The 22,556-nt window shown below is 39.9% G+C and overlaps 1 protein-coding gene across 1 annotated transcript in view; it reads right to left on the reverse strand.

The window, feature by feature from the left end:
• Positions 1 to 594: 594 nt before the first annotated feature.
• Positions 595 to 22,556, reverse strand: part of LOC136866215 (uncharacterized) — a 53,934-nt gene continuing 31,972 nt past the window's right edge. Inside the window, exons 2-3 of the mRNA XM_067142999.2 lie at positions 19,501 to 19,910; positions 595 to 991 (exon numbers count right to left, since the gene is read on the reverse strand). Of these exons, the coding sequence (XP_066999100.2) occupies positions 821 to 991; positions 19,501 to 19,910 (581 nt within the window). The 3' untranslated portion in view covers positions 595 to 820. The remainder of the gene's footprint in view (positions 992 to 19,500; positions 19,911 to 22,556) is intronic.

Here is a 22,556-nt window from a genome sequence, read left to right on the forward strand (position 1 = left end):
TCCCCCGTCCCCTGTATCCCACAAACCCGAGTGCATTTTGTTGTGCCTACATATTTTGTCCCCACCGCCACTAGTTCTAATTCCCAATCGGCGCTACTGCAACTATGGGTGTTATCACTTAGGGCATCCTCGCCACATGATGGCCCCATTCAAACCATATCTTCTCAGGATGCTTGTGATCCTGTATCCACCCATCACACGCTACTTCTCTTTGTCTTCTTATCTCCACTCTCCCCCAGTTTTTATAAGTCTGAGGATTAGGAACATCACATTCCTTTCGAACGAATCAAGCTTGCCACGGTCGATCTTTTGGAACGATACAGTACAACCGGGTGAATGATGTTTTCCTTTATCTTTGCTGGACATTATTTACAGTTTATTTCACGAGCATTTTATGAACATTTATATTATTGAACATCTATTAGAAAGGCATATGGAATTTAACAAAATAACACTCTAAATTTAATTGAATAATTTATTGATCCATGCGTTGTCATATTAAGTACAAGTAGTTTGAATACACACTGGTCATAGTTGGTAGCACTAACCCTTGAATGCTGTTGTACAAGTGTTTCTATACATGTTTGGTACCAGCCTTCGCATATGGTGTTGTTTCACTTGTAGTTTCTAAGTTACAATGTTTGTTGCTATGCCATTAACAGCTACAGCAGCGGCTTGTTGTAGAGTGAAGGTTCATTGAATTTATAAAAGAAGGCATAGGGTCATAGGAGACTTTAAATCTTAAGCCACGAGGCCTACAGTATTACGTGTAATCCGTACCATTGTTTGCGACTTCAGTCTTCAGTAAGCATTGATTTGCTCAGCCGTTATGCGGCAATGCAACAGGCGGTCTTGTGAATGGCTTGGGGTTGACGAGGGCATTCGTAGGCTGGATGCAGTCAGGTAACATGGTAGTTCGATCAACACTAAACTTGCTCTGCTTGTCGCAAGGTCCCTGAGAGCCCAGCTTGTAGCACGTGCCGTCCCCATCCTGCACACATACAAGGAGTAAACTAGTAAAGCATAAAATAAGTAACATAAAAATGCACTAGAATTACTGTGAACACACTGTATAAAATTGAGTGCACGCAATCTTGCCGATATAGATACAGCGGTTGATGATGGTAATGGAATGATACAACGCCTCTGCTCCACCCAAGGACAGCCTCTTCTCTGGTTCTAGCTATTCCCTTGTACTGATTCACAGCCTACCAAACTCTCTGTTCGTGTTCGATAGATACAAATTTTAGAGGCTAATGAGGTCAAGACAGCTAAAAGATCAAGTTATAATAATTAAATAGGTTGGAAATTTTTACCAGTATTCAGAATTAATCATGTATCTTTATGTAATTATATGCCCAGTGGTTAGCTAGAAAATGAGTTACAAAACAAACATTTCAAAACCCTCCATGTAGTCCAAAATACTGATTTTTGTGTCTGCACTTCATTGGGATAAAATCGCACATTAGACTAAAAAACTGAAACATATAATTTGGAATAATTCCATTTCTTTATAAGGCTGTACATACAAATATAATACACAAAAACGTATCATACGGAATCATTAGGGTACACAAAGCATTTATTTTTATAAAAAACCATAAGAAAACTAAAGTAAGAACAGGCAAGGGGAGGGGAAAGCTTCCTTCACACCTTCAGAATAATGCTTCTCAACCCTATATAAGGCAGTGCGTTTGTTCATAGGTTAGTATGTGTGTGTGGGAATTTATTCAAACCAATAATAGACCGACTGAGCCTCCGTGACTCAGACGGCAGCGCGTCGGCCTCTCACTGCTGGATACCGTGGTTCAAATCCCGGTCACTCCATGTGAAATTTGTGCTGGACAAAGCGGAGGCGGGACAGCTTTTTCTCCGGGTACTCCGGTTTTCCCTGTCACCTTTCATTCCAGCAACACTCTCCATTCTCATTTCATGGCATCTATCAGTCATTAATAAAAATCACTTTGGGAGTGGCGACCCCATCGTACTAATAGCCTATATATGATTCATTCATCACATCCCTGACCCGGTCAAAGACTGGAAAACAGGTTGTTTTTCATTTTTTCAACAGACCGACTAATCAAAGGACTGGTAATAATGATTTCGTGTGGCTATTAATTACTAGCCTGGTCTGTAAGGCAGACTCTGCAACGAGGAAGACCGAGCTCGATAGCTGCAGTCGCTTGAGTGCGGCCGGTATCCAGTAATCGGGAGAGAGTGGGTTCGAGCCCCACTGTCGGCAGCCCTGAAGATGGTTTTCCGTGGTTTCCCATTTTCACACCAGGCAAATGCCGGGGCTGTACCTTAATTAACTCCACGGCCGCTTCCTTCCCTTTCCTATCCCATCGTCGCCGTAAGACATATCTGTGTCGGAGCGACGTAAAGCAAATAGAAAAAAAAAGCAACGAGGAAGGCGGCGTCTGCCGTGTATGAGAAACCACGTGTTGTTGTGGTGGAAGATATTGTTGTGTGTGATGTGTGAGTTGCAGGAATATTGGAGACTGCACAAACTATCAGTTCCAGAGCAAAGAGAATGGACTGTGTTTAAGATTTAAATCCCTGATCCGACCGGGAATTGAATTCGGGGCTCTCTGAACAGAAGGCTACTATGCTAATCATTCAACCAAGTAGTTGGACAGGGGACTGGTATGGCTAACAAATGTTAAGGAGGTTCTGCCAACATTAGATTGCTAAGCTAGATATTAGAATAAATAATGAAATGAAATGGCGTATGGCTTTCAATGCCGGGAGTGTGCGAGGACAAGTTCGGCTCGCCAGATGCAGATCTTTCGATTTGACTCCCGTAGGCGACCTGCGTGTCGTGATGAGGATGAAATGATAATGGAGACGACACATACACCCAGTCCCTGTGCCAGCGAAATGAACCAATTACGGTTAAAATTCCCGACCCTGCCGGGAATCGAACCCGGGACTCCTGGAACCAAAAGCCAGCACGCTAACCATTTAGCCATGGAGCCGGACATCACTACTGGAAACTATAGGCTATGCATGGGTAATATTCCGTGTTCTTGACTGTATTGAAGCTGATTCAGTTGTATGGGAGTGCTTCCTACAAGTCGTCGTTACCTAGACACGCTATCTGTCTTATTACTGCTATAGTAGGGATTGGCATTAGGTTCTTTCCAACACGCAGTTCGTACTTGAAAGCTTTCACTTATCGCTCTATCCCCATGTACTGACTTAGGTATCGCTTATGGGATTGATACAGGAATGGGCTGCGTCGAATGTTTTCTCGTATCCTTAATGGACTGGCATAGGAAAAATAGATTCTTCGCCTATGGAATTGGAATAACAAAAAAAAGTATTCATGCAATAATTAGGTAAAGAATTTCCTTTTTTTAAATGGGTAAATTCTCTTCATCTTCACTAAATTAAGATGTAAACAGTCGCTATCACTCTCCATATCTTCAATAACTTTTAATTTTTTTAAACATTCATTGCACGGACGATACAAGCAAACGCCAGGTGCCAGTGATTCAATTTCTCTGTGTACCATATACCACAGAAGTACACGATTCAGTACAGACTGTGCAGACTGTTTCCATCCATCAGCGATCGACGTCAAGAGTTAGTTGGAAAGTCTAGCTTTAGTGTATGGTCCAATATATCGACCGTATTTTGCCACAAGGGCGAATAGACCAATTTTTGCGATTTTCACTTTATGCAAGTTCTGATGTCGATAAGTTGAAATGAACCTACTGCCACAAGGGCGAACGTCTAGATTTGGAAATAACTGCGGGAAAAGAACTTGTTTTTGAAGTTATAAGGGTGAACCTGGTAAATGTTTGTCACCAAAAAGGCGAATCTCACATCTAGAAACGCGAACGTGAGAAGTGGTTACCACCAGAAGGGCGAATGTCCACGGAATTCTATTGAAATAAGTGTTTAAATTTATTGTTTTCGTTCATACTGCGTCTGCTTTCTTGTACACAGACACGTTATCTGCATTGTTGATGAGCGGGAAACTGGAATGGCTTGTATTGTCGATATTACCTATACGTGGTGATAATCCTTTTAACGATAATTCAAGGTATGTGCATGCTTCTTAATAATTATAATACAAATCGAAATCATTTTTAATACCCAGTTGCCAATGCCTCATAATGAAAGTAGAAGTGTAAGGATAAAAACGGTTTTGTGGCTAATCGAAGATGAGTGTTCACTTAGGTTATTTCATTATTTCAGAAACATTTCAGCATGACGTTATTCAGAGGGAGAAGATTGGTGAAGCTTGCACTGAGAGATCCAATTGATCAGCGCGAGGAAGCTGAGCATGTTGAAACGAACTGTGAACATGAGAAAATCCAAAGTTACGTTGGAATGACTACTTCTGTTCAACAAAGTGTTTCAGTGGACCATGACATGAGTAATGACAGTAATGAAATTACGAATTTCGGCTATGTGTTTGAGCGTGAAATGGTGCCCATGTTGGGAAGTGATGAGATTTTGTGCCCTAATAATGGTACGACGGTGATTCATGCGAGCGATTTTCGAGAATCTGATAATTTGACTACTGGAAGAGAAAGCAGTGAACCTGAACATGATCGTCCCCAACTGGAAGACAAAAGATTCATTCGTACCTTGCAGTGGTTCAATTGATGAACACCTGAGAATGGCTTTGGAACTACCTGAAGTGAGTGACCAAGATTCAGATGGAGCAGCACACTCAACCACGACCCGCATGAGTCTCTAATTGTAGGGCATAATGGGAAGAGAAAGAAAAAAAATCAGCCCCAAAGAAAGAATTGCGGAAGAAGAACCGTCTGCTTGGTGTGGAATATCTGTCGACCAGGGGCAAGAAAGTGTCCAAAAGATGTATGTTAGGTAATCCATGTGTTGCAGTTGCAGTAACGAATGCAGCAAATTTAAAGAAGAGGAGAGAATTTTTAATGATTATTGGAACCTTTCATCCGGATTAGATAAATAATGACTATTGGAATCTTTCATCCGGATTAGATACAATAAATTTTATTTTAAGTAATGTAAAGTTAGTACCTGTGAAAAGACGAAGAAATTGAAAAAACCATGAGTAGGAAGTCGCAAACTTTTGATACTTAATGGAGAGCGCGTGCGTGTTTAAGATTTTTTCTAAAGAAGCTTGCGATAAGCGACAAACTTATTAGGTACACCGTCGAAAGTTCAAGAGATCTAATTGTTGCTAAGCTAGATATGCGTGGTCGCCATGAGCCACATAACAAAAGCAAAAATAGCTGTGTAAAAGAAGTAAAGGAATTCATTATGCGGTTGCCAGCGGTACCTTCACATTATTGCAAGAAGATTATAGTACAAAAGTCCTTCCAGTTCAAATGAAAAATATTTCAAATGTGTACAGACAGTTCAAGCAGCAAACAACTGATCCCGTGAGTATCCAAGTGTTCAAGAAGATATTCAATACTTCTTTTAATATCGGCTTTCGCAGTCGAAAGATATACAAATGTTCTACTTGCGAAAGGTATAAAAATGTGCCAGAAAAAGTGTAACTGCGGAACAAAGATCAGAGTTGGATATCCACTTTAAAGAAAAGCAACATGTAGAAGAGATATACCCAAAGGATCAGAAGGTACATGTGGAAGACTCCAGTATCATTACTACTTAATTTGACCTACCGAAGGTACTCAGTACACCGATGGGAGTCATCATGTTGTTGTATTACAGTAGGAGGTACGCTGTATACAATTTATGTGTTTATGAGAGTTCAACTAGAAGTGGCTTTCGTATGTCTGGGGAGAATGCGATGGAAAACGAGGGGCTAACGAAGTTTGCACCATTATTAAGAAATACATTCATGATGTTGATGAGAGAAATGAAATAACTACCTTAAATTATTTTGCGATTCTTGTCCGGGACAGAACAAGAATAAGCCAAGTGTTGCAGAAATGCACAACATTACAGGTGATCAAACTGACTTACCTTGTTCCAGGCCATACGCACATGCCAGTGGATTCAATGCAAGCCTCTATTGAAGCAGCTTGCTGTAAAATAACAATCTGGGCTCCGAGTAAATGGCCACCAATCATAGGGAATTCCAGAACTAATCCTAGACCATACGTATATCACGTGTTGAACCGCAATGAGTTTGAAGACTGGAAGAGCAAATCTGTTGATACTGAAATGATGGTTAATAAGGAGCGAATTCCCTTTAAAGACGTCCGTTCGGTCAAGTTTGTGAAGGGAGAAAAATGGCTTTATATCACCCTCACTCTTTCTGAGAACAAAGAGACAATTGCAGAAATGCTGCCAGTGAGAAGGCAAGGATATAAGAAAAAGCAGGAGATGCTCCAACAGGCCTACGAGATACGACTTCCTCTGCCTATGAAGAAATTCAAGGACCTAGAGAAGCCATGCTCAATGAACGTTATCCCACCAATTTGCCATCAGGAATACCTACAGTTGCCGAATGTTCAAGACAATTTGGGGGAAACTGATGAAACTGAATACCCAAAGAAACTTTAAATCAGTTTCACTGTTTTCCTTCCCATTATCACGCAGCCATTAGAGCACCTGTACACATTTCTTTAAGTAATGCAATAAATTAAAGTTGATTATTGATTTGGGATTCAATAATTCACACCCGTGTGTAATTCCTTCTTCGTATGATATACTCGTCTCCTTGAAACAGGTACAAATGTATCAAAATAAACACAGAGCTAGTTAAAGCAGTACAGATGGAAAGTTGAATATAACATTCAGATGCCGTCAAAAGACAAACGTGACGGCGATTAAGATAAGTATGGCAACTTTACTTCACCAAAAGGGCGAATACGCCAAAATTTCACATTTTGTTTTACATTTGGGTGATAAATGAATGGGTTCAATGGTAAACAATCTTTATTAGAGGAGGAAAAATAAATAAGGCTTCATAAATTTGTATGGAACATTAATACTACTTTACTGAGGTAAGTAAAAATAAGTTTTTTGTTGATACTGAGACACAGTATTCGGGAGATAGTAGGTTCGAACCCCACTGATGGCAGCCCTGAAGATGGTTTTCCGTGGTTTCCCATTTTCACAGCAGGCAAATGCTGGGGCTGTACCTTAATTAAGGCCACGGCCGCTTCCTTCCCACTCCTAGCCCTTCCCTGTACCATCGTCGCCATAAGACCTATCTGTGTCGGTGCGACGTAAAGCAAATGGACCGATACTGAGACATTTTGTAAATGACGCATTCGCCCTTCTGGCGAAATAGGTCGATATGAACACACTTTTGATTGCGTCAGAAAACATTTTTCGTGTTTTGTGTGACCAAAGAGACCATTTACAGATACAATAACTGTGTTTTCCCTGAAAATGTAGGAGTACATCAAGCCTCAGCGGATCATGGAGACCACCACGCGAGATCTACAGTTCCGTGCTCAGTAGACCTTGCTCTATGCCGACGATGTAATGCTGGCAGCTAACACCAGAGAAGAAGTGCAAGAAGTCCAGGCCAGGCATGACCGTCTCAGCCAATTCAGTCTCCGTCTCAATATCTGTAAAACTGAACACCTGGAATCCAGTCGCAGTGAAGGCTTCGTCATGGTAGACAGCGAAGAACAGGAATCGGCCGCTCATTTGCTACGTGGGATGCACACTCCAATGCGATGCGAGTGAAAGTCGACATGACATGTCTACGATGGAAAGAAGTCATAGGAGTCTTTTGGGACAAGAATTAGCTAGATATATCGTGCAATTATCTGCCCAGTAGCACTATATAGAACGGGGTACTGGCCAGTCGCTGAACGCCGCTTCCACATAATGGATATCCTATGTGCATGGCCCGCTGATCACTTAGTGTCTCCCTATTCGACCACGCACGGAACATTGAAATAAGGCAGCAGATAGGCATTGTGTTGGTTAGAACTAAGTTCGTGCGACATCAAACAAATACAGTAATCATACTTTCGTTGTTTTATTTTTGAGAGCAAATATGCGAAATTCTACTCATAATAACATTCAGTGGTATATCGAGTGGACCTCGATTGGCTCTCCAAACAACTCTTAATAACTCGCATTATGGAAATATTTCTCCAGGTGGTAGCCTGAAAAGGAAATCCACCACTGCCATGAGCAATGCACTTGAGCCATCGTACTTTGAGAGTCCAAACCAGCATATATAGAGGAGTCGGAGCCTCTAAGAAACCCGTTGACATCACACACATCCGATATGAATCCACCAAAATTAACGACTAAACAAAAGCATTTTTTCAGCACACCAAACATAAATTCGCTTTTAAAACAGGAAGATCAAACAGCTCACATACAAAATGGATCAACAAAAATTCCTAATTCGTGCACTTCAGGAAGCTAGATTTACGGACAATGTTGTTGTTTGATTCATCAGCCCTTAGACTGGTCTGATGCAGCTCTCCATGCCACGGACAGTACCGTGATGGAATCAAACAACTACAGAATCCTGAAATACAAGGTTGACACAAGAGTTATGAAGAACACGCCACTCGGAGATATAACATTTGCAATCAGTAATAACTTCCTAAATTCAGTTACAGACTTCCAGTACCCAGTTGAAAGTTTCTCACTACTAAAAAATCAAATACGCAAAAAAGACGTACACCCTCATTAATATACAAGCTCCAGTCAACGACGATAAACGGGCCAAGCCCCAAAAGGTTGATGACTTCTGGGAAGCGCTAGAATCGGTGACATAAATATCACTGACAATCACGTTAAAATATTAATAGGTGACGGGAAAAACATACAAAAGATAGAATACTCAGTTCATAGAAAAACCAACACATGGGCAAAGGCTTATAGAGACCTGTAGAAACTTTAATTTGATGCCGATATCCATCCATTTCAATAAGCTATCACGGAATCTAATGACGTGAACATCGCCAAACGAACTTCTGGGAGAATACCAGATTGATCGCATTGCAGTCTCTCCCAGGAGATGAAAGAAATGTTCAAGTCAAGAAAGGAGCCAACATTGAAACATATTATTATCTAAGAACCATCAAGGAAACGTTCGTTCCCAACGGCAGTAAGAAATGCTCAAAACAGGATACTAAAATGTTATATTCAACAGCTGAAACGTAGTAACTGGAACCATGAACTAACTGATATTGAAAAAAAAAGTACTGACTGGAATCAGATGCAGCAGACTATGATAGAAGCAGCCAAGGAAAGAACGACGCTCAAGAAAGCACACAAACACCCGTGGTGAAACGAAAGGTGTGAATAAGCAACATCACTCAGGCTGCAACCATGGATGAGGTGGTACTCACCGTTAAAACAGGAAAACGACTACAGTTTTAGGGGAAAAAAATAAAAACAACTGCCAAATCATAAGAGAGAAGGAAAGAAAAACTGGCCACAATACAGCAGGAGTTCACCGAGCAAGTGGCCGTGCGGTTAGGGTCGCGTAGCTGTGAGCTTGCATTCGGGAGATAGTGAGTTCGAACCCCACTGTCGGCAGTCCTGAAGACGGTTTTCCGTGGTTTCCCCATTTTCACACCAGGCAAATGCTGGGGCTGTACCTTAATGAAGGCCACGGCCGAAAACATTCAATGTGTTAGTGTTACGTTAAACAAATAGAAAAAAACAGCAGGATTTCCAAAGGAACAATACGAGAGAGTTCACAGGACGTTTAAGAGAAACCTCAAAATACCAACCACCGAGCTGTTTTAAGAAACAGGATGGCAGGATCGCGATAAGGAACAAAGAAAACTGCCAGCTATTAAACAGATACTTAACTGCCCAGAACCATAAGAGAGGTTCGCCATAGAACTAAGAGTTAACACCACCAGACGTAGCAGGAAGCATGAATCTAAGTAAGAAGCTCAAGAATAAGCATCTGGTAAAGATTCCCCCTGTTGGTAGGGGTGGTTGAATGCATCGACGGTATACCCCGCCTGTAGTAGGAGGTGACTAAATGAGGCCGCAGGGGATCTTAACTTGGGAGCGTGGGTTGGCAACCACAGGGCCCTTAGCTGAGATCTGGCATTGCTTTCACTTACTTGTTCCAAGCTCTTCACTCTCACCTATCCTATCCGACCTACCTTGGTCAACTCTTATTCTTTTCTGACCTCCACGGTATTAGAGCATTCGAGGAGTCTTTCATTTTCACGCTCTTAGTGGCCCTTGTCTTTCTTTGACCAATATTCATTTTTAGATCTGTCGGACCCCTTCCATCTTTCCCGTCTGATTAGTGTTAATAAAGGATGGTTGCTCGATTGTACTTCCTCTTAAACCACCACCACCACAACCACCATCACCACCATCTGGTAAAGACTTAATAACAGTTAAGCTATGGGAACATGCGGATCCACAAATGGTCAAGAACCTACACCAGCTAATGCAAGATATTTGGTACACTGACAAGATAGCCTAGTAAGTTTAAGTGCACACTGATACACTCGCAACACATAAACGAAAATAGAACAGATCATGGTAACTACAAAGGCAACTCACTGCTACCAGAGACACACAAGATCTTGTCCGTGGCATTGTTGTCGGGGTTAGAGCAGCAAGTCAAGCACAAAATCAGCGAATAACAGGGCGGCTTCCGGAAAGGACGATCGTGTACGGAACAAATCTGGAACCTCAAGACAATACTGAAGGACTGAGCTGCCAGATGCAAGAAATGCGTAGGAATGTTTATGGACTTTCGGAAAGCATATTGATCCCACAATTCTACCTTGCTGAAATTTCAACTACAAGATGGATTGCATCCTCATTTTTATTGCAAGCTCACCCTGTGTTCCGTGGCGTGACAACTCACAGCGAGAAGCGATCGACCAAACATCGAACGAGGTTGGAACCTCTCGGAAGACCTCGGGTAATTAATAATGAAATTCTGGATGATAACCCTCATTGCGAGAGATTTCGACACTGTCGTTAACAAAGAAATAAGTAATTAAGAATTTTGGGAAGTATTTGATGAAGCCAAAGTCCACAGGGTGTCCATAATTAGGCTCGGAGAGAAGGTAGCATCCATACTGGCAGAGTACTGTACCCGTGGCAAGGACATACAGTCAAAATGCGTGGGAACCTTCGTGCGGGAAATTAATTAATTACGCCAGTTTAAGAAACAGGAAAAGTTAGCAAACAACACCATAGTGACTGGGAAAATAGATGGAATCTCTGGGGTGAGTCTCGAAAAAATCGGTCCAGTGGTCATCAAATAGAATGATTGCAGAACAGTACATAACACCAAGCAGAGCGTCCCTAGAGAAGGCATAAATACCCCCTCCTCAACTAAGAGAGTCAGTCATCATACAGTTGTCCGAGAGGGTGAACCTATGTCGCGCAACAAAGAGGACTTAAAGAGTGCGAAATAGACTTGTAGAATCTCTAAAGCCAGTTGGCTTGAGGGATGAATATTTTACCAAGTGGTAATGGTGAGCCAAGACAATTTAGATCTTGAAACATTGTATACGTATTTAGATATCTATCCTGGTCGGGGAAGAAAATCATAAGTTAAATAATTGTAGAATCCTGACTTTCTGCGAGGGAGACCGTAGATTCATGGATAGCTTGTGAATTATTGCGTACGATGTTATGTTGGTAATCGGTGAGGGAGGACTATTGTATTCTGGCAGAGATAAGCTTGTGTCTCACGGTCAGTCACATCTGTGGAACACCTGCAGAGGAAGGAGTTGGAGATTTCCACAATTGATTCAATTCTCGACAAAAAGCGGGGCGGTTTAACTGTTGTATATGTGTGCGTAATCTATTATTATTAAGTTTCATAAAAATCAATGTGTGTTGCTTCAAGACGAGTGCAGAATCGGTGTATTTATAAGATAGTATTTAAGCAAAGAATGTGTCCTGCAATTATGAGGGGCTAAGTCCAGAGGTGGCTGGCGTAAGATGAAGCCGAAATAACGCCACGCCAACGACGCAGTTACAGGTCTGTCTAATTTAAATATTATGTTTTTGTAGTTAGAGATGTAAATGCTTGTCTCTTTTAATTAATCACAACATCGCGTTGTATATGTGGCGTGTGTAAATTTAAGTGTTGTGACGACGATGATGTGTGTTGTCGTTATTCCATTATGGTGACGAATTGTCTATTATTTATATCAGCACGTGAGTCGTTAAAGTGTGCTTTACATTTCTTTAAAAAAGTATAAAAGTGAAGTTTGCAATGAAAATCAATGAGATAATGTTCGGGCCGGTAAAAGTTACAATAATAAGAACGACAAATTAACCGTTATGAGTGTGTTAACGTTAAATAACAACATATCCAATAATAATAATAATAATCACGTCAGAATAAAATTTAGATGATACAAATTATGCGTTCAGCAGTTAGGTAAGCGAGATTTGTGGTTTATATCGAAATCCAGTGAAGTATGATAAAGTTAGGCATTTTTGGGAATTTAAATTTTGTGACACCATGTATTTGTGACATAGAAAATCACGGCATGTTATTTTGCTCCTGAGGTCCGGAAAGATTTCGAGAAGTTAATTGTGTGATCATTATAAAGTTGTTTGGTCATGGGATCGCAATTATTTAAAAGTTTCAAGGAAGAAGAAAATGGATTTTAATGGAAATGAAATATTATGAAAAAAAGGAAGATGTTAAAGGCAGCGTAAATCTGTATTTTATGAGTGATGTGGAATAAGTAGAAAGCCGAGAGTAAGAGGCCCTATAGTTCGATGGAGAGGAATTTTTCGACATGTTGTATAAATGATGTATAATATTTCTGAGACAGGCTGTATAAGAGGAACGATGTCCTGTAGCAATCCAGAACGAGTGAAGAATGTAAGGGTTGTCAAATCCAATTGAGCGCATTGCAACGTCTATTTTAAGTGCAAGTTGATGTTCTCCCATGATTACTATTTTATGTAAGACCGTAGGTAACGGCAGTTAAGTCTAGGTGACGGTTCTTTTTGATACCAGCGTAGTGCATTTTGTGATAGCCGACCTCGCGAACAAAATATATTCTGACACACGGTCAAGATAATATTTCGTTATTGAATTCCATTCTGTATCTTCACGAGACGAAACATCGCTGACTGGAAACATTGCGGGCGTGAAAAGGAAGCTTTATTAATTAGAGTTTAGCTTGCGCAGGTTGATGAGAAGTCACTTCACTGGACAGTTCACGATGATTCATGTGTGAAATGTTGACATGGCAGGTCAGTTGAAGCCTCACACTCGAGTTATGCCATGAATATCGTGATGGTAGTGACTATTCTTTTCAGTGATATTACGTAATGTCAAACGAGATTTGGGTTTATTTTTATTTAGCGAATTTCACCGCATGTGATTAAATTGTAATGAGGAATAGATTAAACTATTCGAACATGTTGTTTAATTTCGATTTCACGCTTTATTGTAGGAAATAGACACAATAATATTTCCAGATTCGAGTTCATTTTTGTACCAAATTTTCGCTTCTTGTGTTAGAGTTTCAACGAGGATCAGATTTAAATATCCGGACAGTGTGTTAAGGTTTCGATTTCACCTGGCAGTATGGATGATGTGTAGGTTCCATAACGTTTGCTCAACGATAGATTTAGGATGCTGCGTGTATGATATAACTTAAGGTTGAGTAGACACTGTAACGTTGACTAAATGGCAGGATTAGGACGTCGCCTGTACATAGCCAAGTCATAGATTAGGCATTTTTCGAATCGACTTGAACGATGTTAGTGTTTGCAGTATTGGATACGAGTGTGAAAGATATTAGCAGGTGCTATTTAGGCCAAGTTTCGGTAATTCTTACTAGCCTGAAGGTGCTCCCATAATAGCGTTGCATCAGTAGTGGCATGAATGTAAGGGTTGTCCCACGTGGAAACCTGGCTAATGGAGACTGTTCACTACTACTTAGCCGCATGAGTTCAAGATCGATGAACTTTCGTTTTCTATTTTCTTTCTTTACTTTAAGATTTATTGTTCGGGTGTCTGGTATATTATGGTAGTGCCGTGTGTTGACACTTAGTTGATTTATGGAAGATTTACACTACGAATGCGGTTTCAATTCGTCAGCTATTAGTATATTTCATTTTCATTTTTCGTTGTTCACATAATTTATGTGAGACGTTGATCTACCGATCACTTGTAGTTTGGTTTTATGGGACAAGTGTAGGTGGAAAGATTTGTAATTGTAGTCGTAGTTATATAGAAATTTGGATAGACTTCCAGTTGTTTGTTTTATATTGTAGACTTGGATTTTAACGAAATTAACGACGTAACTGTTTCATAACCTGAAAGTTGGTTTAGTAAGAAACTCGAGTGATTTATCACTTTTCTTTAACTTCAGTGTTTGGCGTTTCTTCTAAATTCATAATGAATTAATGTTTCCTGCATTTCGCAGTTTTGTTCTTTCAGAACTGTGTAACGTAAGATCCCATCGGATCATGTGTTGTTGGTTCCGGTTACGTGAATGATTGTGATCCACGAAATATCACTGTAATATTTGTCACAAATGGAAGATAATAATTGCTTTTATTCAAATAAAGTTTCAAATCGGAGGTTGATTAAGAAATAATACTAAATATTTTATTTTAGAGAATACATACTTTACTGTCTTACAACTACTATTTCTGCTACGTCGCAGTGCTTCCGTAAGTGTTTTGTTTGTCTAACACTGTCGTGTGTGATGTCTTTGCTCACTGAAGTTCTTTGGTGTCGTTTTATTGATTTTTCTCATTCGACGTAATTTGAAGGGCTGTCACTTCATGTGCCCTAACTGATTCATTAAACGATTTATTGGTCCAGGGATCATGCTATTTTCCTTTTAAAAATATATATGTATTGGTCCAGGGATCATGCAATTTTTCTTTCAACAAAATACCCGCGCTAGACACATGGATAAAGATAATGCGAATTCACAGACTTAGCACTCCCATTCATCGGTGCCAGCCCTGGACCTCAAGAAAGAAACAAAAGACGGCGCGAGCATCGGAATGCAAGATAATGGAGTCCTGTTTACAGCTCGTAAGTACGTATACATATTTCTCGCTAGTAACGACAGTAATCCTTAATCAACCTCCGATTTGAGACTATTTGAGTAAAATCAATTATTATCTTCCATTTCTGACAAATATTACAGTGATGTTTCGTGGATCAGAATCATTCACATAACCGTTGGTTCCTTCTGAAGGTCTGTTTGGGTTGATGCATGTTTCAGCATCGGGATTCCTCTGTAACTTAAGGGTGTCACGAGATGACAATACATGGTGGAATTTTATTTTTGATTGTGACAATTGCTGTTAACTTGTAATGAACACCATGCTTTCAAGTAATATTTCTCAACCTATCCAAAGCAACTGATAGTCGATTTGGTTCGATTATGGAAGCATTTGGGGGATGTTCCATTATCCGAAAAGATAGTCGGCTGGTGGATAACCTTCATTAAATGTAAGTCTGGAATTCTACTTGTTGAAAGTCAGATTTTCCATGGATCGTGTGGGTTAACTCTCATTTATCGTTTGGATCAATGTTGCCCGATTTTCAGGTTTTCTATTTTTCAGTTTTTCAGTTTTTTTTGCTGTCCACGAATTTTGCATTGCGTTTACATTCTTTGGAAGACAATCATAAACAATTTCAATATAACTTTACCACTCACGTTATGCATTGTGACTGCGTTATAACATGTGAAAATTTTAACTGACGTTTCCTACCTATTTAATAAATAAATTATCGTAATTTACATTGAATAAATATTTTAGTAAGCATATTTTTGCTCCTCATTTGTAGTTATGCTCTCCTCTGAACCCTATCGTTTTGTCGCTGAAGTGAGAGAAAAAACTCGTAACGACCCGCAGATCCAAGAGTACGGTAAGTTCAAGTGTTCAGTAAGACTCAATTGACAATAGCACAGGAGTATAACTTTAAACAGCTACTTAATGCCCAGAACCACAAGAAGAGATCGCCACAGAACACCCACACAAAAAAAGAAACAGAAGCCAGACCCAACACCACTAGACGAAGCAGAAATCACGAAACTTTTTTAAGACTTACTTAGGTCTTATGGTGACGATGGGATAGGAAAGGAATTGGAGTGGGAAGGAAGCGGCCGTGGCCTAAATTAAGGTATAGCTGCCGAAAATGGGGTTCGAACCCACTATCTCCCGAATGCAAGCTGCCAGCTACGTGACCAAACCACGCAGCTACTCGCTTGGTAATTACGAAACTAATTAAGAAGCTCAAGAATAACAAAGCATCTGGTGATAACAGCTGAGCTTGAGGAAATAGGCACAGATAACAAGACATTAGGAAAGTCTAACAAATTCAGACTAAAAAGTTCAGTTCCCGGTTGAGAGATCTGTGCTCTTCGAAGTCAAGACAGGCGTAAGGCAAGGAGATGGCCCTATTCCCACTGCTGTTCAACTGCGCTCTGGATAAGGATATCAAAGAATGGATAATAATAATAATATGTTATTTGTTTTTACATTCCACTAAGTACTTTTACGTTTTTCGGAGACGCCGAGGTAGCGGAATTTAGTCCCGCAAGAGTTCTTTTTCGTGCCAGTAAATCTACCGACACGAAGCTCACGTCCTTCAAATACCACCGGACTGAGCGAGGATCGAACCTGCAAAGTTGGAGTCAGAAGGCCAGGTCTCTCGACCGTCTGATTCACTCAGCACGGCTCAAAGAATGAAAAAAAAAACGCTTGCAGAAGAAGGCATTAAGGACCAAGTAAGAATAGGTTACAAGAAAGAAAAAAACTCGCTCTTAACTGCTTAGCATTTGCTGATGTTTTTGTGTCGTTATCGGCATCGAATGGGCTATCAAACAATTTAACCCCTTTGAAGATATAGCAGGGAAAACTGGCCTGCAGATATCGTTTGAAAAGACAAAACTTATGATCAACGTTAAAGGAGCCCCGAAACACACTGTGACAATAAAGAAAGACGGAATAAATGAAGCAGTTAAATTCAAGTACCGCGGTGAGATCATACAACCGAACGAACTCGATAAAGACTCAATCCACGAGAGAGCCGGGAAATAGGAGCTTGTATTCCACCTTACGAAGAACATATACAATAAAAAAAGCGATCTCAGTTAAGACTGACAGTAATTGAACTAAAATGCCTAGGATTAAAAACCGGAAAAGACATCGAAGAAATCAAGAAGATAGAAAGATTCTACCCCCAGGTCCAGATAAAAAATTACGCAGCAACAAAGAATTGTTCACAACATGTGGCAGAATCAGTCGTAGTACGAAAACGAAGGGTTACATTCTTCGGACAAATCGGGGATAAGCGACGTGAGGCTCACTAAAAAGCTCAACTGTTTTAACAAGTCCAATACAAAAGGCAACTCATATGAAAAATGGTTTATTAACATCTTGAAGGAGCTGCAATAAATGAGCATCAAGGAACAAGACGTTCGCGACAGAACTACATTCAGAAACAAGATGCAAACAACGGAGGGATTCCAAGGGCCAAAAACAGCGACCAAGAAGAAACAACATTAGACGGTTGAAAGAAAACAAGCTGCAAGCATTAGAATGAAGGAATACCGGCGCCAAAGAAAACTGAAATCATCTGCATGGTCCATAGCTGGCTGAAATCTTCTTTTTTTTTTTTTTTTTTGCTAGTTGCTTTACGTCGCACCGACACAGATAAGTCTTATGGCAACGACGGGATAGGAAAGGCCTAGGAGTTGGAAAGAAGCGGCCGTGGCCTTAACTAAGGTACAGCCCCAGCATTTGCCTGGTATGGAAATTGGAAACCACGGAAAACCATCTTCAGGGCTGCCGACAGTGGGATTCGAACCCACTATCTCCCGGATGCAAGCTCACAGCCGCGTGCCCCTGACCACACGGCTAACTCGCCCGGTGCATTTAAAAAAGGCATTCATATTATAAAGCATAATTTCACCTCATTGGAACATTTGATTAAAATATTTCGAACACCAGCCATTTTGAATTGGCTGCATTGGACATAATAAGTGAGTCAAGAATACTTATATAGATAAAACACGTAATTTAAAATTTACTGCAGTAGGTTGTTATGACTAATTCATTTTAAACATTGAGTTAGTTGAGCTACATGGAATTTTCAGTTTTGTATACACAATTATTTCGATGCAAAATTTTCAATTCTACGTGGTATTTTCGTGGATGGTCCTGCTTGGTTAATTACTGATATAAGAAAGAAAGGAAACATTTTACATCCCGCCGGTAGTGATGTCTGCATTAATGTACACAATCCGTTGTATAAACGTATTAAAAAGGTAACGGGCTTACGATAGACTGTTATTTATACACATGATAATTCACATTATTCTGCGTTGGTAGCAGTGACGTAAAAATGTTATGTGTACATTTTTCCTAATCCACATGTGTAAACACAATTCGTCCTGCGATTCTTAAATTATCTGGTGACAAACCTGAAATTCTGTCCAAACTACTTCTGACTTTTAGCACTGACAGAGTCGAGAAGCGAGAAAAGAATATTCATTAGAAATATTTACGTGGAGATCCCATTAGAGAAAATAAAATACAATCGAATCTGGTTCACCTATTTAAAAGTAAAAAGAGGTTATTTACGTTTATGAAGTATTGTATACATTTTTTTAAGATTTAAAAAAGAAATCCGCATTACTGAAATTTGATCGAAATAGGGTTAATCATTCATAGACTTAAAGGAGGAAGCCAATGTTTTCAAAGCACACTATAATTGAAAATGGGTCTTCATTCGGATACTAAAAAAATGAAAACCTACAACCTGTTTTCCAGTCATTGACCGGGTCAGGGATGTAATGAATGAAACATATATAGGCTGTTATTACATTGGGGTCGCCACTCTCAAGGTGATTTTTATTAATGAGCGATAAATGCGATGAAATGATAATGGAGAGTGTTGCTGGAATGAAATATGACAGGGAAAACCGGAGTACCCGGAGAGAAACCTGTCCCACCTCCGCTTTGTCCAGCACAAATCTCACATGGTGTCACCGGGATTTAAACCACAGTATCTAGCGGTGAGAGGCCGACGCGCTGCCGTCTGAGCCACGGAGGCTCTTCATTCGGATACTAAAAATGGAAAATACACGTTTCAGTCTCATGATGTTGGTCGAAATTCGAAACAGAATATGAAAATGACGCAGATTTGTAAACACAGTTGCTTTGTCTGTATTATAAGTTGCGGAGTTACCGAATAAAATCAGTTTAATATTGATCTTGCACCATTTACTTTTGCTAACGTGGACATTTCGAAACAAAGCAAATAGATATTGGTAGGTGATGTCTCACGCATATTGGACAAGTCTTTTAAGTGAATGTAGTTGGATTTCGGGTTAATATTGTTAACTGATGACCAAAATAATTTTATCGAAGTGCGCAAACGTTATGTTAGGTTTTTGGTTAGTGTGGTCGTGATAATCCGATACCAATCCACAAGCATTAAGTGTAGCATAGAACATTTGATCGAACTTGAATAACATTTTAGTAGTAAGAGAAGAAAGGCCGAATTGCTCGTGCTAGAAATCTGTAGCTGAAATGGTAAGAAAAAGATTACGATGATAAGATGTGTAACGAAAGTTGTTGACAGAAAGGGGGGGTCAAATTTGACAATACCTTCCACTGTGCAAATCCTTCGCCTTTATGCGCGCAGGGATCAGGGGCACAACGTGCTACTGACTCTGAAGAGTCGGTCAGGTTGTAAGGAAGCAGCGTCTCTCCGGTTGAACATGGTCCGCGGTGGTATAGTGGGTAGCACACATCGTTCGAGTCCTCTAGAATTCTTGCATGTGGTGGAGATCTTATGCAGTCACATTCTCCCTCACCGAACTTATTATGTTGGAGTGCCGTGCCGTTGTGTGGACAGAAACGCAGTCGTTCTCTGACACGATGATGGCATTTCCGGTCAGTTGCCATGAATATATGAAGAGGGCGGTCGCAGCAGGGGCAGGGGCGGCATATCGCTCTTAGTCTGCCGCTTGGTTGCCGATCAAGCACCAACCACTGGGCAACGTCCTTCTCACCTCCTGAAATAGAATATATAGGTAAAACATCAAAGATTGATATTCATGTTAAACCATCGAGAAGTCTAGATCTCCTCAATTATATTATATTTATTCAGCCATGGACCAACCCAACTTAAGGAAGAGCAATATTAGGAAATTATACCAACATAACCTTTTGTTTCTGCTAGTGTTAACTGATGCACTGTGTAATATTTTGTATATACTAATGAATAACGAAATATCATAAATAAAAACATATTAATAATATGGCTATATACAAACAACACTGATTGTTTCATACATACATGAATACAATCCCCTCTTACTACTGAACACCTAACTCAAAATTGATAATACATACATCCAAGGTGCAGATCCTATCTCTTATATCTGCGAAGACTACCGATATTAAATGTCCCAAGGACCTTGTTGTCAGCGGTTAGGAGCCTATAAGCACACTTGGCTATTCTACTGTCCACAGTATACAGACCCTGATACAATTGAAAAAACTTACATAAACTTAACATCGGCATCCATAGACGAGGAATGCGTACCGTAATAAAATCTAACTACGTCTAGAATCCACTCTATCTCACACACAAACATTCATCCCAACTTTCATTCAGAACATTCAGAACGAAGAAATCCCTATTTCTGAAATGCGCAGGAATCTTACTACGTTTTCTCTACCACAAAACCATAATTAATGCAGACAAACAGATCACATATTTTTTCACACATTCCACATCGATATCATTCAGCAAGTCATTCAAGTCATTCACACTACTCTCAGCCTTAAATAGAACATTACGCATTCGCTTGGATAGACTTTCTTTCATCTCACGCACACTTCCATTCTCACTTTCCTTAAACATTCCCAACACACGCATATAATCCCTCACGCAATTTCTCACAAAATCTTCAAACCCTGAATTGCCATACAATTTACCATCCTTCCTCTGAGTCCCCTTAAGCACAAAACTTGACGTACAATTCGCTTCAAACAACCCTTCACGAACAACGGTCACAGTTAACTCACGCTTATCAAACATACGTACTTCAGTTACATCAAGCTCATTCACACCACACTTGGCACACGTTCCCTCACTCACGATCACCCTATTACTGAAATCATTGTAATAATTCACTTCGAGATAACCATCATTACTACTTAATGCCCCAACAATTAATCCATCTTCACCACCTACCATACCGGCTCCTACTCGCACCACTTTCATGCCAACAAAATTGCTACTCTCGACTCTCTTACCAGAAGTTTCATTCATCTCAAAGTCACCATTTTCAAACATAATGGACCTAACCTTAATCTCCTCACGTACGCTTAAATCAACAAAGACATCCTCATGATGTATACTCCGTAAAAACTCTTCACTTACTAAACCACCTTTATCAACTTCACAAAAAACGCCACTTTCAATTTCAGAAACTTCTGTAAGATTATCGATCGCAACACCGCTATTACCATCACCACTAGCACAAAGTAAGTCATCCGACACATCTGCTTTACTTTCATCACGCCCCCTATTCTCAAAATCTCTCTGATTAACGATTTCACTCTCTACTTTACCAAATGCCTCCCTTAACACTTTACCCCGATCGTCGATCTTACTGGACAATCCATCACTCATACTATCGATTTTACTGGACAATTCATCATACTATTTAATTCATTACTTAAAAAACTCAATTCACTCTTCAACTCTTTATTCTGACTATCAAGTAGTGATTTAAGCATACTGAGCATTGGAGCCCGCCTTGATCCCCTACATTCTGAGTTTGAGTCGGGTTACTAGGTTACCTATCGTTGCCAATTGATCTTTTCTACTATCAGCCATTTCCCTATTCTCACGTAAATTAGATAAACTCAATGTGGAGGAATTCTTTTGGCCTCTCTTATCCTGATTCTTAGTACCAGCAACTTTAACAACCTCTCTACTTCTCAATTTTATAAGACTCGACTCGCTACAACAGTTCTTCATACTCCAACATACGTATCACGTACATGTAAAACACTTCCATGACATAGATGTACCAATCATTCAGCTCCACGCTGGGTAGCCAATTGTAATTATTTTATGAATACCAAATAAATATCTGAATAATTAAATATCATAAAATATATCATAAATAAATAAATAAATAAATAAATAAATAAATAAATAAATAAATAAATAAAATGCTTGAAATAAATTAAATTAATAAAAATATTTTAATTGAAATGTCCGTAGTATGGGCGCCAGAGTTCACCATAATGGATCCCTCGAATTTAGATAGAGCATGATAATTATTTATATCCCAGGGCGTGTACAGAATGCTGCGTACTGATACATCTGTTTCAGGCCTTACCTAACCTTCTGAAAACGACTAAATAGGTAGGAACTGCACCTAGGTTCATCAATATCTCCACTGATTCTAAATATCTAACTATATTCTCAATAAAATCCGTGCATGAGCACCTCATCAACACACCAAAATACACTTATAATACACAAACAAAAGATTGCTGGAAGACTCCATATTTACACCATCAACAATGATAACAGTGGGAAAACGAAAGCGAGAACTAAGCCACCATTTGTAGTTAGTTCGTTGAACAATGTACATATATGTATATAAGACCCCTTCACTGTCTCTGTATCAACACGG

This window comes from Anabrus simplex, chromosome 1 (genome assembly GCF_040414725.1).
Source record: "Anabrus simplex isolate iqAnaSimp1 chromosome 1, ASM4041472v1, whole genome shotgun sequence".
Lineage (NCBI taxonomy): Eukaryota > Metazoa > Arthropoda > Insecta > Orthoptera > Tettigoniidae > Anabrus > Anabrus simplex.